Source organism: Patiria miniata, unplaced genomic scaffold (genome assembly GCF_015706575.1).
Source record: "Patiria miniata isolate m_02_andy unplaced genomic scaffold, ASM1570657v1 HiC_scaffold_23, whole genome shotgun sequence".
Lineage (NCBI taxonomy): Eukaryota > Metazoa > Echinodermata > Asteroidea > Valvatida > Asterinidae > Patiria > Patiria miniata.
In genome coordinates, this window is record NW_024037062.1 from 4,332,087 (window position 1) to 4,350,956 (window position 18,870).

Here is an 18,870-nt window from a genome sequence, read left to right on the forward strand (position 1 = left end):
GACTTTTTGCCTCCCATACATCAAGGTACCAATCTGATAGCATGATTCAAGTACTGCAAATTGTTCTATTTATTTAGTTGCTATTTAGGCTAAGAGCAATCGTAATTGCCAAGGATATCAACAATATTTGACACAACTACCGTACTTGTAACGTAAAAAAAAAATACTGTGTGGCATTGACTTGTTTACTATAAAATGAAAAAGGCAAAGAAAAAAATACATGGTGCTTATGGTGTGTGTCATGTGTGTAGTGAAAATACCTCATTTGCACAGAACATGAACAGGTTAACTATGCAGGTTGTTAATGCAAACAACACTGTAGGAAGTGTGGTACAAGTATCATCTCTGGCCATGTTCAGACAGCGTTTTAGCTAAAACGGTAAAAGTTTAAACGGTCGCTCACCGCCGGAGGCCGGTCAGAAAAATAAAACTACCGAGCATTTAGACATTGTTTAAGTACAGCAAGTTCAACTCAAAGTGGTTTATCTCAGTTTCTAAGGTCACGTAGAACTTCCCCCTCGGCCAAAACTGCGCACTAAAAGAGCCTTCACTTCTTCCAGTTTTTTTACCAGTTCGCTACACGTGGTCTGAGCCTGTGACCATTGTGACGTGTCGCTGTACATCGTAGCCCCGGCCACAGCGGCACACGGTAAATATGACAGTCACACTAGTCCACCGCGGCGATGCTCTACACGGGCGGGGTACGATGTACATGTACCTTCGTGACTTCCCCAATTTTTTGAAGTATCGTACATCGGCCTTATTTTTTCTTTAAAAGCATGTACACCATTTTTGTTTACATTATGGGGGCTATTTTCTTTTATACCTTTCGAGGTGTAAAAATTCTGACGGGAAAATTTGATGTTCAAAACCATTGTTTGAAACCACACGAACGGATATTTTGCAATCCAGGTTTATTGCGCCTGAATTAGCCCACAAATCATGCCTGTCACATGAAAATACACGTCATATTAACGTTGCAATATTGACCAATTAGCGCCACGGTTTTCCTGGTAGTTGAATATGATAATTACTCTCCGGTTAGTGGTTGTTGTGTTGATATCTAAATGTTTGTCATCGTGTGTGCTAACGGTGGCGAAACGGTTTTCCAACTGGGGGAATCACTAAAAAGGGGCACTTGCTCAGTAAAAGGCATCTTCCGTCGGTGCAGCAGCGTATCCGGCCTTTTTTTTTTTTTGGCACATCTGTGCTGAAATGTTGACACATTTTTTTCACAATCAAATAATGGGGGCACTCATTGGACTTCAACTTTTTGACAAATGCTTCTTAACTTTAACCAAAATACCACCTACATGTACATAAGGACATACACCAAATGTGTGTGTCGATCGTGGACGTCCTATTGTCCCTCTTTTGTTTGTACTCTTAACTTTTTAGGAAGACTCTCATAGGTTTTGTACACGACCCCAATCGCGGACGTATGCTGGGAATCGTGGACGATATTGTTCTCTTTTGTTCTCTGGTATTTTTCGTCCACTGTTTGAAAAGATAAACACGTACATACATACATGTATACGGACATACATGTACATATCAAGGGAATTTTATTGAAAACAATGGCACCACATGAATAACATACAATGTAATGTGGTAAATTGCCAAAACTCAATAAAGAACTTAAACGGAGGTACAATGAAAACTAAGGCCTAAAAAAAAAAAGTGTTATGTTGGCGTAACCCGACCGACCCTGGATATTTTTATTTTTTTTGAAGGGAAGAAATATAATTAAAATCTATAGAAATGAATTTTAAATACGTTTTGAAACCATTTCTGACCGTTTCTCCTCAATTGTATGACGATAGCGCGCGTGGAACTTTGGAGTGCACAATGTTTTGCACCTTCCTCTTCATGACACAACGACTCCATGTTAAGATCGCGCAGGCCTACAGGCAGTGCGCGTGCGGAGATCGATGCACCGTGCATGCATGATAGATGCACACATGTACATGTCCAGTACATGTATAGCCTCGTCCTAGACTGTTGCACGGCGCGAACTGCTACATACACTATTGAAAATACTTCGCTATTTATTTCATGTTAAAAAAAATAGTTCATTATAATATAAATTATTTTAATTAATTTTCCACTATTTTACACGATAACAATTGATATATATTTATTCTAAAAATGGTAAACTATTCTGTAACCCCGGCGGCCGACGCGACCCGGCCGGCCCCCGGCCCGCGTAATTTTTATTCCTAGGAGGGTTAGGGGCAATGTCATGAATAATTCATGTTTATCCATGAGAACGGACAATGACATCAACAGCATTGTTGTTAGTTACTCAACTAGTTACAATACATTAAAGCATTTTAAAGAACGGTTGTCGTCGAGCTACCACACAGTAGCCTAGTGGATAGCGAGATGAGCTATGGATACAAAGATCCCTGGTTCGAATCACGTCGTCGCTGCTCATTTTCATCAGCTATTTTTCTTCTCCAAATTTATCACTGAGATAATTTTAAATTAAGGGGAAAATAGAACGAGAACCTAAGTCTTGCAATGATTCAAAGGAAAAACTGAATTATTCATGACATTGCCCCTAACCCTCCTAGGAAAAAAAATTACGCCCCGGCGGCCCGTGGTTACGCGCGTACGCCGTCGCATCATGGCGCCCGGTACCGAAGCGTACAGTGTTTCCATCAAGGGCAAATGGGGATCTTCGGTCATTTCCGACCGTTTAATGCGGATAAATTTGAGTCTAGAGCTGGGGGTAATCGCCCAGATACACCAAAAACAGCAAGTTGGCTTCATGCCTCATCTGTCCTGAAGCACACTGCAGGCCTTGGTCTACCATGCCTTCCTTAAATTCTCCTCGATCTGACAGTTTTGTTTTTATTTGCACAAAAACAAAAAACTATAAAAGAAAGACATAAAAAGTGAAATAAATGTCACTGAGAGTTTAAAAGTATACAAATATTGTGTGTAGCCTTGTTTTCTTTTGTTATCGTGTACTTCTACCGGCTTAATGTCATTTTCGTTGCTGGGATTAAAAAAAAAAAAAAAAAAAAAAACGACCTACCTAACCTATTTTTTCTGGCCCGTTTCGCCAACATAACTTTTTTTTTTTAGGCCTAACAGAAGCAAATAAATCGATCATTAAAAGGAGCAACATAATGACTGTACAAAACCGGACAATAGATACTAAAGTGGTAGTGTGAAGTGGAAAACAATACTTAATACATACATACATACATACATACAGATACGCTTGTTAATGGTGTAAAGCGAAAAATAAAACCAACATTATCAGTATGAAGCATCTGAAAGGACAGAAATGATATATAGAGTAAACAGGGCGAAACAAAAATGAAGATAAATAAACACTTACCAGTTGTACAAAATGTCACATTGCCCACATAACTTGTTCATGACATGAGAGAAGAATTTATCTTCTGAGGGCATTCCAAGATGCTTGATGTCATATATACAATCATCTCCACATTGTAAGGTCACTGGTACATACAGCTTCTATGTAACATCACAGCATGGCTAGAGAAGACATGTAGAGATAAAAATGAACCAACACATGATGGGGTGTTTGCAAACACAAAACATACATGTAAAATCAATAGCAGCATTAAAAGATGTAGTCCCAGCCCCCGGGGGGCCGGGGGGGTAAAGACTGCCTTTTTCCATTCAAATGCCCTTTTTTTCTGAACAAGTGCCCTTTTCAAAAAAGAAGTGGTGCCCTTTTTTGTGGCATCTGCCGTTTTGGGTGCCTTTTTCAGAATTTTGCACATGTATCGCCCTGAAAAGCACCATATATTGGCCCTTTGTGTGCATAATTGTCGGTTTTGAACAGCCCCCCCCCCCCCCTTTGATTTTATGGAGGCCAAGTGTCCGGAGAAAAAAACCTGTCTACATTTCACAACGGATGTGCAAATGCCCTTTTCAAATTTTTTACCCCCCCCCAATAAAAATGACCGTGCTACGCCCCTGCCAAGGATTCTAATCAGAATTTTGTTGTAACTGAATTAGTATCAACGAAATTCAACTGCATTTCTGCAGTTGATGCACACAACATATGCAGAAATCTTCACATATCACCAACCCCAAAATCCTGGTTTTGGTTTTGGGGTTTGTTGGTGTTTCCCCCTAAATTAGTTACAACTTTTGTATCTAAAACCCAATGTCACAGAGTTACATACATGTAAGTTGAAAAGATGGCACATACAGTACACTCGTACCTATAGTGGCACCTAAAGTCAGCCAGTGTTGATGGATGACAACAAAAACCCTAAAAAATAATGCAATCTCCCTGGCATGCTGGCAGTCAGTTAGTATGGATACTAACCAAAATGAAAGATTTCTATTGTTTTAGCAATAGTCAACTTGATCTGGACCCGTCGGGCCCAACTACCGGTAGGCTTCTTAAGACTTTCAAGAACAACCCACAAACCAAATTTCAAGTTCCTGAGTAAAGTATTTCTCAAGTTCTCATGCTGACAAGAGTCAACCTCACCGAACATAACACACCCACAGACTAGCACGTTTGTTTATGGTGTAAATCAAGGATTTTCTTTTGTTCCTCTTCCCTTTTCCTTTGTACTCTGAACTTTTTCGCAACAGCTCTCATTGATTTCGTACACGTTTTCCAACCGAGGAGTCCTCGATTCGGTTTCTGTCCTCGATTCATTGGTGATGTTGTACTTGTGTGTCCTCGATTTACACCATAAACACGCACATACACAGACACACCACTCAGTCCTGTATTACTATACTCTCGAGGACAATGCTTTTGTATTTCCCTGTGTCCCTGTAATATAACACTCTCCCGTGTGGTCACGTGTGGTTTGACGGTAGAGTATAGGATTCATGATTGTGAGATTGTGGGTTCGAGCCCGGCCGTGACCAGGCATGCTGTGCACTTGAGTAAGGCGCTTTATCTCAATTACTCCTCTCAACCCAGGTTTGCTGGGAAGGTAAGGCCAAAAAAAATTTTTTTCGGTCTCTGGTCAGACCAAAGGTCTGGAATTGACGCGGCCACGCGGCTTTTTTTTTTTTTCTTCAAGCTTGGATTGTACAGTCAAGGTGGGTACTATTTTGCTTTTTTGGTGTCCTCATGTACATTGGTGTCCTCCATAATTTGCCTTGGTGCTTTCGATCATTTGCCTTGGTGCAATTTCCCATTCCTTGGTGCTCTTTAATAAAAAAAAACTTGAGGAGGTGCGGAAATAGAGGGCGCTGTTGGAGCTACCGCGGAACATTTTGGGAAAAAAAAAGATCGACTCGCATGATTAAAATCGACGCGCGTGCTGACCAGAGACCGACTTATTTTTTGGGGGGCCTAACAGACTCGCTGTGGAGAAGGTGGGGTGATCCCCCCACAGCAGCATATGAGTCTGGCCCAATCGCTAATGAAAGAGAGATGGGCACTCCGTTCCTGTAAACACAGGTTCTTCCCCATTTACCTTAAACACTCTGCAATAAACTAAGCACACAAGCTTACTACAGAGGACCGTTTCTAACAATAGACCCAACTCCCCGAGGACTGAGAGCATCTGCTGTTCTCCCTTTGTGTGTCGGTCCTCGGGGGGTTATGTAGAACACGTACACCCACAGCCATGCATGTTTACGTTACATACCTAGTTGTGAACATTCTTTTGTTTTTCTATGATACCCTTTAGTGTTTCTCGTTGCTGCTACCTGGTTTATGTGGACATCTTTTGTTCGGAAGTCCACACAGTGAATGTAATGCTTCACATCTTTATAAACACCAGCAATTGTGGACTCCCTATTGTCCCTATTCCTCATTCCTTTGTTTGTACTCTTTTTAGCAACAGCTCTCATTGGTTTTGTACACAAATTTCAATCGTGGACTATCGGTCAATCGTGGATGTATTGTCTGTGCCCTAACCTGTTGTCCTAGGTCCACCATTGCCTGTGTTTAAAAATGTAAATACGCACACACACACAGAATATCCCCCTCCGGATTACACCCAGGGGGATAAAATACACATAGCCTATACATGTCAACACACACATTTTGGTACATCACAGAAAAATGAGTCTGTGACCTGACCTAGGTTGTCTGCAGTCTAGACCACATCCAATCTCACCTGCTTAACTTTTGGGCTTTTGTTTTTGTTCCACGGAGCTAAAGTTGCTTCATCTGATGATACAAAGGCAATGTATCATGTGTCATGGCAAAGGTCTAAACAAAGCACTCTACCATCTTGTCTCATGTGATGGATTCATGGTCTCAAATGAGCTGGATGCTAGTGCTGAGTTCATCAATAAAAAAAGGGAAATAAATCACTGATGTTATTTTAGCACAAGCACAATTTATCGATGCTGAATAATGGTTAACAAATATCTAAACACTTTTTAAGCAGAACGGTTCACTTCAGTTCAATAATTGTTAAAAACATCATTTACAGAACATGATGAAGAAAACTGCTCAGCACAAAGCATTAGGGTCATGCATATCCCAAAACTAGGGCTGTGTTAACTTTATCAGCAACCCCCTGTATATGATCAAATACGCCCAGGGCCAGCTTGCCACAGGCGTTTGCACGAATGTTTCACACTCAAAGTTTTCAACCTGCAGTGACCTATATAAAAATACTTAGCTCTGATTCAGATATTTTGAAAACTTCAAAATATCCGCTTAAAAGCGGAAAAGCATTGTTTTTTCATTTTTATTTTATTGCATTATGTGTCATTTAAACTGATACATTTCCTCATCGTGGAACCATTCATTTCCTAGTTAAGGCACAAGAAAGCATATCAATACGTGTGCATTTTTGTTCATCGTAAACATGAATTTTGTGCGATGTTCGTGGTTTCCTATGCAGAGAAAATGGGAAAGAGGCTGAATACGTTTCACTTTTACATGCACTTATCCAAATAAGAAATGAAAGGTTTAAAATATTGTGTGCGTTTTCTTGTCAAAAACTAATGTAAATTTTGTACAACTTGCAGTCCAGTATTACAACCGGTTGGTTGGATTTGTATCAGTCGAAAAGCCAGAAATTAAAAGCACATTGTACACAATGCACCATATTTTCTGATGAAATTATTGCAATTACATCAAACTTTAGAGTCTATTTTAACCCTCTGATGCTCGCCCAGGGGCGAACTCACCCCCCTGCTCATTTCACACTACAGTTCTCGCCCTGGGAAAGTGTCTTGCCCCGGGGATAAGATTTTCAACCATGGTCCCAAGCAGGCCAGGTTGAACTCACCCTGGGTAATGAGCAATCTCAGGGGTTGCTTGGGATGGCGCGGGGGGAATTTCCAGCGTGAATTGAGGCTTTTTTTCGCCCCCGCGTCGCCCCGGGGCCACCTCCGAGATTTTGTCTAGTGTGAAAAGACCTACTGTGGAGCTGTCCTGAATATATCTAATAGTCCAATATTCCATAATCAACCAAATATTAGAATAACTTACTGCCGGTTTAAATATTTGAAAGAAAAGAAAAAATACGCACATACATGTACAGGCATGAAACTGGGAATTTATTTTAAAAAAAGAGGAAATTTCAAACCTCACCAGACTTTGTACAGTATTTTTCCATTTGTAATGGCATTCATGGGAAGTAAAAAACAAGGAAATCAGCAGATCCGAGGAAAAGTTGCATGCCTGCATGTTTACACACAACTACCATTATGATGTTATTTAATCGTTAAGTTGCAGCGCTTTATTGTCAGGTGCCACTTTTTGTCGACTGTAACTTTGTTGTCGACAGCGGTCCATTGTTCACATCCTTTTAGTAGGTTTACAGTTAAAAAATACTTACTGCAAAACACTCCAGCACCCCATATCAATCGCCGCACACACATTTTAACTGGCACATTCTTCCTGCAACTTTTTACTGGCGCAGCACACAGTTGCAGTTGGCAGTTTCGAATATCAGAATATTCGGTCCAACGCAATTTTGCATATTTGAATACTAAATTATTCGAAAATGGACAGCCCAAACTGACTGACCCTAAATATTCATGTTCATTGTAACAGGATAGGATTCAGGAAGCTACATGTACATGTACATATATGAACATATGGTAGTACAGTATGGTACAGTATCCTTCATGCTTACATTGATTTCTAGACTCCATCAGTCCATAATATTGTCTTAACATGCAACATTCAGTCATGCATGAACCATGTGTCTGCTGTTACATCCTGACAAGGCCTTCCAAACCAACACAATCATATCACTTCTAATGATTCTATTACAACAGGGAAACATGCTTCAATTCATCAGCCAAGCACATTCATACATCATGATTTAGGGACTACCCTTGATCAATCAGTATTTCCCATCTGGAAAATCACTAGTCTACCCTATTAAACAGTGTTAAAGGGTGTTTGTTACTTTTGTGCTGAATTGATTGTATGTAACTGAACTTCTTGTTTCAAATGGAAGTGTTCAAGCAAATTTATATGGACACAAAATGTGTAAGTAAATCACGACTACATGTATAGTAATACCAAAAAAAATACACTGACTGTGCTTGCCGTATTCTTATGGTCAGATTACATGTACATGTACAGTAGCCGGTGCTAATGACATGGACAAATTTGTCACAGTTTTGCCCCATTTGAACAATAACTTGAAGTAAACAGGCAATAAAGAGATGGCAGGAAAAACTGATTGGGATGTCATTTTTATCGCACAGAGATTGCGTGTGTAAGTGCAACAAAGATAACTTTCACCATTACTTCCTAACAGCTTTAACAAGAATAATTAACTACCAACATTTGGCAAAGTTTCCCTGAAACACCATGGAACTAAATGTAAATTTACACTTCATAAATGTTGTAGCTTGGAATGAAGTTAAGAAAATAAACATGAACCAAGTCACCTGGCATCATGGCACGCGATGAGCAATCTTCCCTCAGTGAAACTATTAAGTGCTTTGTGGGGGGGGGGGGGGGGGGGGTTGATACTCAAACTGTGTATGTCAGCAGTTTGTCTCTCAATGTGTGGCAATTCAAGGTCTTGCCTGGCCAAAAGCCCAGACAGGTAAACACTATGTACGGTAGATACAACATCTCAGATTATTGTATGCATACTATTTTTTAATATAATTTTTTACATAATTTGTTTGGTACTTTCTCAGCTTTTGCCTCTTGAAACAAACCCTACAATTGTGTGTACTTAAAAAAAAATTGTAAATTCTAATGATAATACTAGACATAATTATCTAATTTAAAGTTGTTGTTCTTAGGAATGAGGTACCAAGTGGGAATAGGTTATGTTTCAACAGTCACTGATTTAAAAAAAAAGCCACCAAAAGCCTTAGATTATAATGTTATGCAGTTGTAATTGTTGCCATTGTCTAACATGTCTAATATTGTTATAGCTTTTCTTGGTATCTCCTGAGAGAACACGTTCCCACCAATAATTTCTAGGCCAACTGTACTAAGTTTAAATTGGCCACTCAGAAGAAATGAATCACTTTGAAACACCATTCATAAATACCTAAGACAGTTTGCCCATTCCTATTGGTTGAGAGCCTGTCATGTGGCCAGTCTTAAACGGTTTATAAAACACTGGCTGGCTGGTCTTAAACACTCTTCTAGTGACACATAAAATTTGGACTCCTATAAAATCCGACCAGTGCATTTTACCGTTTTATTGGTTGAACGTTCAGTCCTCACATAGGTATGCGCAATACTAACAGTGAGTCAGTATTTCGGTCATAAATTCACACTACACTGGCACAGGTGCGTTCTGCACCACATCACGCAGGACGCGCAACGTACCAATCTCCATAGGAGTTGTTTACGACCACTCACGAGAGGGACATACATGTACCCATACCATAACATAGCTAGAGGTATGTTTATAAAAACATGAAGACTTGTTGAACAAAATCGTTGGAAATCTATAATTTTTGACTTGTTTTGACTTTTGGACAAAATAGTTTTGATTTTTTGACCGAAAACTGGTATTTGTGCCTTTGGCTCGGGTCATTATTCAGCGTCCAGACTCCAGACCGGTCTTAAACATAGTGTTTAAAACTGGCTGAGCACAGATTTATTCCATTATAATATTACATTGTAAAGTGCAAAAGACTAGGAGGTTTAAATTGTTCTCTTAATAGATATTTAATTTCAAAATTGTCATACCCTGACATGTTTGGGTTTATATGCACTGAAAGTCCAAAACTCCAAAAATAGACTTAAACAAGTCACCTGTGTTTACAAATGCAAATGCCCCGCAACTGTGACTGTTCCCATGACATGACACGTCAGTATCGCCAGCGCTAGTACAACCTCAAAATAAACTCATGAACACGGAAAATACATACATTGTACACAGACAAGAGAGATCAAGTTCTGTGAATTAACTTGTAGAAATCTTCTTTCTCCATCAATGTTTACAGAGCATTTGTACGTTGTCAAACCCGACCTGCAACTGTCGTGCACTCCAAGTCTGTGTATGTCTCACTCTCACACGCTATCCATATTGGCCTGCATGCCACACAGACACAGGCAAAGACCGGTTGCTGCATTTCCATCATGCCTTTTTGGCAAGTGCACGGCGCCGCGGGAACAGCATTGCTACGCACGTGTTTTCACGTGTTTACGTCACAGCAAATTGCGCAGGGAATTTGCAATCGCGTGCAAAGGGAACTTGTAAAAAAAACCGGAAATTTCTTCTCAAAAGTAGCGAATGTTAGTAGGCAAACAAATAAATACAAGCATTGTGACGTAAAGGTTGTTGACAGGCATTTCTTGGAGACAGAAAAGATGATCAGGTTGGGTTTTTTTGTGTTTGTGTTTGTTTTTGTTATTTTTGTTTAACTTTCCTTATCAAAATTGTAGGGTTACGCCGTAAAAAAAGGGTCGGTCGGGTAACCAGAAGCAGAAGCATTTTATTTTTTGGCCTTAATACATGTAAGTGAATTTAATCTCAACTTGGTTTGGACAACGGGGGAAAAGGATCATTTTATTTGAGGCAATTTCTCTAAGCCTCCACCATTTTCCAACTGCTGGAAAAGATAGTTTGAGAGAACTATTAGGCCTACTACGAATCAGGTGGAGTGGGAAAAGTGCAAGCACTATAAGTTGCTTTACAGCAACCCCCACACACCTGAAGCGTCAGCGAAAAAACCATCAAGAGACAACAATCAAGATAAAGAATGCGAAAACAAGAACAAGTGTGATCGACTAAAAACTGGACTATAACGAGCAACACTAGATAGAATGAAATGGACCATAGATTCTTGTTGGCCATTGGCTTAGAAGTACCGTATGCTCACTGCCTGCTGCACATGTATCACCATCTTAGGAATTCCATAGCTGTATGGCACTGGGCAAGAAGCAACGTTGGAACTGGCTGGTGCGACATCTCATCGGCTGCAGAGTAAGTGGATGCAGAGACGATGCAAGCCAAGTATTTCTTGCCGGCACATACAGTTCAGGGACATAATCGTACAGTGGATGGAGCAAATTGGACCGTATCTGTACAGCATACATACATTACTGACACTGCGTCGATGACCCAGATCACACAGAGCACTGCCATCACAAAGAAATTGAGCAGTATGGAGTACCCTGTCAATGAGACGGATGTGAGATGCAGCAGCAGATAACCAAACTGGAACACAATACTCAAGAAGTGGAAGGATGAAGCAGCGGAAACAGCTAGCAGAGATGGACACATTGTTGAATATGGTATAGGCCTTCCTCATTATCCCAAGTTTACGAGAAGCAGAACCGACAAGAGATCGGATATGATGCTCGTAGGTTAATTTCACATCAAACTTGACTCCCAAGATTTTTAATTCATCGCAACCATTGAGAATTAAACCGTCAAGGAGTAGATTGCCCTGCGGTGGATGGAGGCTGCGAGATCGGGAGATGTACAAGCTTCTAGACTAAGACTTCGATGTGTTCAACTTCATGTTCCACTTGTCCCACCATCTACATTATCGGTGTGCTACAAAGATCATCATTTAACGATTCGCAGACTGCATGAAGCGACTGAGGTGAATCAACTATCGCACTCAGAGTTACATCGTCAGCATAGCTGTACAGTGAATTCTTGGTGATCTTGAACAGGTCGATTGTGTAAATGTTGAACAACAAAGGTCCAAGAACACTTCCTTGAGGAATGCCTGAATGGACATTGTGCCAGTCAGTCACTGAAGCTGCCATCGACACATACGCGGTGAGTCCGTCCCCTCAGCAATTGAGTCAAGGCTGACAGCACCAATCCACCAACCCCGACACTCCGTAACTTCCACAGTAATCGATCAAAGGCAGCCGACAGGTCCAGATGGACAACCCTCGCCTCATGACCATGATCAAGAGCTGACTGTAATTTGTGAGAGATTGTGAGGAGATCATCTGTTGTACCAAGATTCTTGCGATAAGCAAACTGGTTGGATGACGATAAAACTCAAATTGGAGCTGGGGAAACCCCAAGCTAGTAGGTCTAACGTTAAGTTACTTCTAGACTTTTTAATTCTAAAAGTAGGCCGAACGTTAGGTAAGTCAGAATTTCTTTGTTAGTATTAACTTAATAATAATAATAATAATAATTTATTCTTATATAGCGCATTACATCGTTGACACAATCTCAATGCGCTTTACAAAGTTAATAAAACAAATGTCATTAAATACACTAAAAAGCTCATTAAAAATACTAATACATCACCAATCTATTGATTTAAATACCAAGTAAAACTCATTAAAAATACATTAAAACTACAATCAGTCAATCATCATGAATGTTATTTAAAAACCTGATGGAAGTAATACGTTTTTAGTTTTAGGCTGACTTTAACTTGAGTAACTCCAGCTGATATGCTCATCGGGAAGTTGACATGTAACGCTGGAGACAAAACTTCGTTGTAGATGTAAGATGCTGAGAGTCCCTAAAAAAGGGGACTCTACAAAAATGATCCTTTTTTCCCTCTATTATCCCAATTCCCAACCCAGATTCCATGAAACATACAGTGGTTTTTATAATGATCTCAACTGTCTTATTCATAGTTAATGTTTGACCAAAACATCCCCTGAATAAAGTCTGATATTTTCCCTGTAACGTTCAAGTTGATTAAAGACTATATGCCTGCAGAATGATTTCTTAAAATGGAAAGAATGTTGCAACCTGACACTGCTTTTTTCTTCATAAATCATCTCAATGAAGGTCAGTCATTGCAAAAATGATAAGACAAGAATCTGGGACTGAGAAACATTGCCAATTTTGTTTGGAAATACTTTAAAAAAATTCTTGGCTCTCCACAGACTTTGTACACAACAGCTGAAGTAGCGTCAGGTTGCAACATTCTTTCCCTTAAAACCCTGCCCTTCCCCCGAAAAGGAGAACAAAAATCACAGAGACAAGTCTACAGATTGGACAATTGGGGGCGCCATTCACTTTACACAGTGTGACGTTTTATTTTTTTTAACGTGCTGTCCTTATTTTGGTCCCATAAAAGTTTTCCCGATTTTGCGGAGGAAATAATGTCCTTCGACTTCATTTTGCATTTGCAGCTGTAGAAGGGGAACCAGACAATGGAAATTTCTAGTCCGAGTAACTACATGTAGGACTCAACAGATCGCTTTTTTAACATTTGGACATGGTCGGGCGATAGTTGCCCGACCATGTCCAAATGTTAAAAAGCGATCCGTAGAGTCCTAGTTACTCGGACTAGGAACTTTCATGGACAGAGCACCATTAAAGATTTATGTTAAAATATAGACAGTAGGCCTACCGTTTAGCAGACATGGTGAGGGAAAATTTGCAAGTTTTGGAAAATGTTAATATTTTTTAAAAATCGTTAAAAGTCCCGGAAGACACAACATTTTTTAATCATCCTTTTCATACAATTTGGCAGAAAATCCATTATGCCTGGTTAACTGGATAAAGGAGTTTTTGCAACGCAAAAAGAGAAATTTCCCATGCCGCGATAATACTTAAGCTGGCCTCAGGTCGACCTTGACTATTCAGGATCAAGCTGTGCCTGAGCTACCATCGTCAGGAACATTCCAGTTGCTGATTTTTTGCGACCTGAGTATAACTGGGACGATATTAAGACGATCGGAATTAGTCGGCGCTCAAAAAATTCAACAGTCAAAAGAGTAGAAAAATTTCAACTTCTACGACGACATCGCGATCGTGTGCGCATCAAGATCATCCTTTTCAATTGTTTAGCCAATCAGCACACTACCCTGGTGCTCCACGCGTTCTGCGCAACATCACTCAGTATACACCACGCGCGCGTCAATCACCATATAAGGAGACTGTTTACTACTAGTCGTGAGAGGATATTCCATATCATAGCTAGAGGGGTGTTTCAAAAACTGTTCAACAAATCGTTGTAAATGTATAATTTTTGACTTGTGTCGACTTTTTGACTCAAAGGTATTTGTGAATGGGAATACAAACTTGACCATATCAGGGGAATGCGCGCTGATAGTGATAATGGCTCCAGCCGAACCGGCCAAGCACATAATTATTTACTTATTGTTAAAGAAGTCGGCGATCGTGTAGTGTAGGGCCCTGTTTTGTTTTGATCAAATTAATTACATCAAAAATCACCTTTACAATCAAAAGCAGACTTTTCTCAATTCTAATGACCCCTGTTTTGCAATTTTGAACAGTTTCTTGGGGTAGAAATCACGATTTTCCTGCGCGGTTTGTGCCTTTCAATTCAGCGCGCAGTGCGTGCTCACGGTACATGCATAACGCGTGCGGTGTTTCGCCATCTTTATTTTCGGGTTGCGTGTTGTCGCCGCGCTGGCATCGTCATTTCACCCCCAAATTTCCCTCCAAAAAATCAAAACCCTGCCCTTAATCTATAACATACCTGTTTATTGAGAATGTCGCCAACTAGTTAGGTCAGTCAGTAATAATTTTAAAGTGGATTTTGTTCCCTTTTCCGCCGCCGGGCCCTACACTACACGATCGCCAAGAAGTCATATGACTGTCTCTATGCTGTTGAATTGTGGTGGATCGGCGCGTCGTGGGTGACATGTGCATGGTTGCGATTATATTGCCTCAGGATGCCGCTTGTTTCAAGAGAATCACACGATTACTCAGTTTTGTGACCTGAGTATTACTTTTCTGCTTGATCCCGACAGTTCCGGTGTAGCGTGAATATCCGACTCCATGAAATGTGGACTCATTGGTAGTACTGCGCACGCGTGAGTACGATACTATGCTATTTTTAGGATCGTTTCGGGAGAGTGACCTGTCACGTGTGAGGGATCAACCAATAATAGGGAAATAGGGGTCCGATTTTCATAGGAGTCAGATTTTCATGTGACAGCACCGTCGCGGCGTAAGCAAATCGTGGGTCGACCTGAGGGCAGCTTTAGGGATGCCGCGATAGAGTCCGAATATACAGTAATCCTTACTTTTAGGACCCCGTTTGCCGTTCCTATATAGGAAGGGAAAGACTCACCAAAACAGTTGACTAAATGACACTCAAAATTGACATTCTGATACTTCTTGGCACATCTGAACAATTGGCAATGACACCTTCTTGAATATCAGCAGGTTCAATTTTGTGGAAAGAGGGCAGGGCTTTGATTTATGGGGGAAATTCAGGGGTAAAAGACGACGATGACAACCAGAAAACAGACTCAAAAACCAAGATGGCAAACGTGAAAGCTCGATGCGATGAAAGCTCGATGCTGATTGGCTGCTAAAAAATAAACATCTTATTTATTTTTTTAGCAGCCAATCAGCGTCGGGCTTTCATTATGTAGGGCTTTCACTGTGTTGTAAGAACTACAACATGCACGTCTGACTGCGAAAAAAGGTAGGAAAGTCACATTTTCTTTGAAAGTGCTTTCAAAATTACAACTAACATGAGTTTATATGAAGAAAAAAGACTGCTTTAGCCTGCAAAAGTCACTTTGGTACTGGACAGACATCTGCAAAAGTCAGTTTTGAACAGAACTCGTAAAAAAATAGAGCTGTCCTAAAAGTGGTAATCCTTACTTTTAGGACACCTCTATTTTTTACGAGTTCTGTTCAAAACTGACTTTTGCAGATGTCTGTCCAGTACCAAAGTGACTTTTGCAGGCTAAAGCAATTTTTAGAAGTCAAGAAGGTGTCATTGCAAATTGTTCAGATGTGCCACGAAGTATCAGAATGTCAATTTTGAGTGTCATTTGGTCAACTGTTTTGGTGAGTCTTTCCCTTCCTATATAGGAACGGGGTCCTAAAAGTAAGGATTACCCTAAAAGTAAGGATTACCGAATATACTTACTTAGGCCTAGTTTTTTTGTGTAACAACTGACAACAAGACTCTCGCCTGATTGAATAACAGCATTACGTGGACGACACGCGGTGCGAAGGACGGCATCACATCAGATTTCAAACGTTGTATGTTTTTTCATTCCATCATGATGATGTTCTTACTTCATGCATGTATCGGCGTCGTCGGCAGCTCTTAACTCAGTGTATGTAACTTAACCCTATAGCAAAGATCGCATAGCGCCGCCTAGCGGCGCTTACTAGGCAGTTGGTTTGGGCTCGAAACCCTTCAACGACAGAGGGCGCTAGTTACAACTATGGCGCCGCCCATTATGCATTAAATGTCAACAGTGGAAACGGGCATGTTTGACAGTGAGAAACGTTCTTTCAAAGAACTTCTTTGCTATTTTAAATACTATTATTAGTATAAGTGAAGCACTTAGCAGTAGTACTGCTAAATCAGCCCGGGCCACTAGAAGAGTGTTCTGTGTGAGATGATCGAAAAAACTCAGAGAATTTATGGAAATGTCAAGAATAAAACTTGAGGGCAGAGATGCATACCCTGCGAAGACTGAGGGGGGAATTTCCGACGTTTTTAGCGACAAGCCGTTCATCTTAGCGAAAGCAAGGCAAGTCTACATTTAGTCCTGTTTATGCGCTTTCTTTATGTTCTTGTGATTTGCGCAATCATAAGAATGCGTATGCGCATTATGATTGTGCAATTAACACTTTGACTGCTGCACCCAAATTTTTTCGGGATAGCTTTTCACCCCGGCCATGCCGGCAGGTGCTATGCCCGAGTATACGCGGAATAGCAGTAAACGTTGTGCTGCCCTCTGTCGAACAACAATTGATGTTGTTCAACAGAGGGCAGCACAACGTTTACTGCTATCCCGAGTATACTCGGGCATAGCACCTGCCGGGGTGTAAAGCTATCCCGAGTATATTCGGGCACAGCAGTCAAAGTGTTAAGGATGTGACGTTTACACGTGTAAACGTGTAAACGAAAAAAAATCAAATCCGTTTAGAAATTTTCCCAAACGTTTAAATGGAACTCAAATTTCAAAAATGGGACCTTGTATTTTGCGCAATCTACCCTCCAGTTTTATTTACAAAGAATCTACGATGTTTATTTTGTTTAATTTATAAAGAATTAGAAACGCATTTTATAGTTGATCACGTTCCAAGAAGTTTTATTAATGCATTGTTCCATGATCAGCAACTGTTTTGTGTCAAATTGATACACTGTGTTTGATGTTTTCAATACTCCTAAGGTTATTCTGATTAATTACCAAATTGTAAAACAATTCCGAGTCTGTCTTTTTTCTGTATTTTTCTCTGAATGTGCTTGTATTTGCTGAAATCATCACTTGGTGTGTGCAGTAATCAAACCAATGGCTAGCACTTTCATAATGATTTTAAAACCGGCGAGGAAAATTTACCCTGCTCCCCCGTAAGCTACTCAAGTGAAGGCGTTATTTAAAACGATGTATTTTGATCCATTGGGATTATTTTTTTCCCCCAAGTGCTGTAAAGTCCGCCGCTCCCTTAAAAAAAAAGTTACTGCCGCTTCCGTGACAAGGAAATCGATGACGATGATCCAGAATGTGTTTGGTGTTGGGGGGGGTAAAATAAAAACTAAAAAATCTTAGGGCGGGAGCTGAGGGGCGGTGGCATATTACGGGATCTATTATAGGAAGGAAATTGCGTTTTTTTAAAGAGCGATATCAACGTAGATTATTTGCTCGTTTTACGCAAAAGTGCACCCCTCCCCCTTGAAAATATATTGTGATACGTAAAAAAAAATCTACCTCTGTAGGAACATTATTGAGTGGTCGGGCACAACCCGACCACTCTTTTGATCTGTTAGGATTAATCTTTCTTTCTTTGTTACTTTCTTTCTTTTTTTCTGCACAGCACATTTCCGCGGGTTTTCTCCTAAACGGTTTATGATATGAACTTGTAACTTTTAATATATATCGACCCTCATCCCAAGTGGTGCATATTACTCTGACGTTATTATGACGTCATCGGGTGTCAAATTACAAGCGATTTTAGGTGAAAAAGTGACCAATTACGTTCATCTATAACTCTTGAACAAACTAATCAATGATATTTGTATTCTGTAATCAGATACACCATTAATTGATTAACATTTTTTGACACGTACGTAAACTCGCTTGACCTTTACTTCCGGGTCTACCGGAAGGTCAAAGTTAGGTGAATTAAAAATGAAGACGTTTCACGTTAGCCTAAAATCAAAACAAAGCAAAATTTCTTCTGAGCGGTTTACGGTGTGATCACAATACCTTGTGTGAATTTGTACCATGTTGCCAAGATGTTATAAATTTTTTTACGTCATCATGACGTCATGAGGTATCAAGTTACAAGCGATTTAAAGGCAAATTTTGACAAAATAGTTTGCGTTATATCTTTTGAACTAAATAGAGTATCGTGTTCGTTTTTTCGTGAGGTTGTAGACTATGCCGTGCAATAAAAACAATATAACTCAAAAGCGGAAGCATTTTACTATAGACAAATATATTATGAAAGTGTTTAGTGAGGAATGCTAGACTCAAAAAACAGTATAATGACGTCATTATCCGAAAGGGCGCCCCCTAGCGGCACTTAAAATAGTGTTTCTTTTCTTGAATTTTGAAACCGTAGGTTCAAATTT

The 18,870-nt window shown here is 40.1% G+C and overlaps 2 protein-coding genes across 7 annotated transcripts in view; one reads left to right on the forward strand and one right to left on the reverse strand.

The window, feature by feature from the left end:
- LOC119731162 (chondroitin sulfate N-acetylgalactosaminyltransferase 1-like) overlaps positions 1-16,421 on the reverse strand; it is a 30,000-nt gene extending 13,579 nt beyond the window's left edge. The window contains exons 1-3 of one of the 5 annotated variants that reach the window (XM_038204212.1): positions 16,207-16,421; positions 6,084-6,136; positions 3,353-3,513 (exon numbers count right to left, since the gene is read on the reverse strand). The gene's annotated coding sequence lies outside the window, so the exon portion shown is untranslated. Of the gene's footprint in view, positions 1-3,352; positions 3,514-6,083; positions 6,249-8,063; positions 8,216-16,206 lie in introns of those variants that run through there. The other 4 variants (XM_038204209.1, XM_038204208.1, XM_038204210.1 and 1 more) reach the window with 4 other exon arrangements.
- Positions 16,422-16,508: 87 nt separating this feature from the next.
- Positions 16,509-18,870, forward strand: part of LOC119731163 — a 34,924-nt gene continuing 32,562 nt past the window's right edge. For both annotated transcript variants that reach the window (XM_038204213.1, XM_038204214.1), the window contains exon 1: positions 16,509-16,822. In XM_038204213.1, coding sequence (XP_038060141.1) covers positions 16,713-16,822 — 110 coding nt within the window. In that variant the 5' untranslated portion in view covers positions 16,509-16,712. The remainder of the gene's footprint in view (positions 16,823-18,870) is intronic.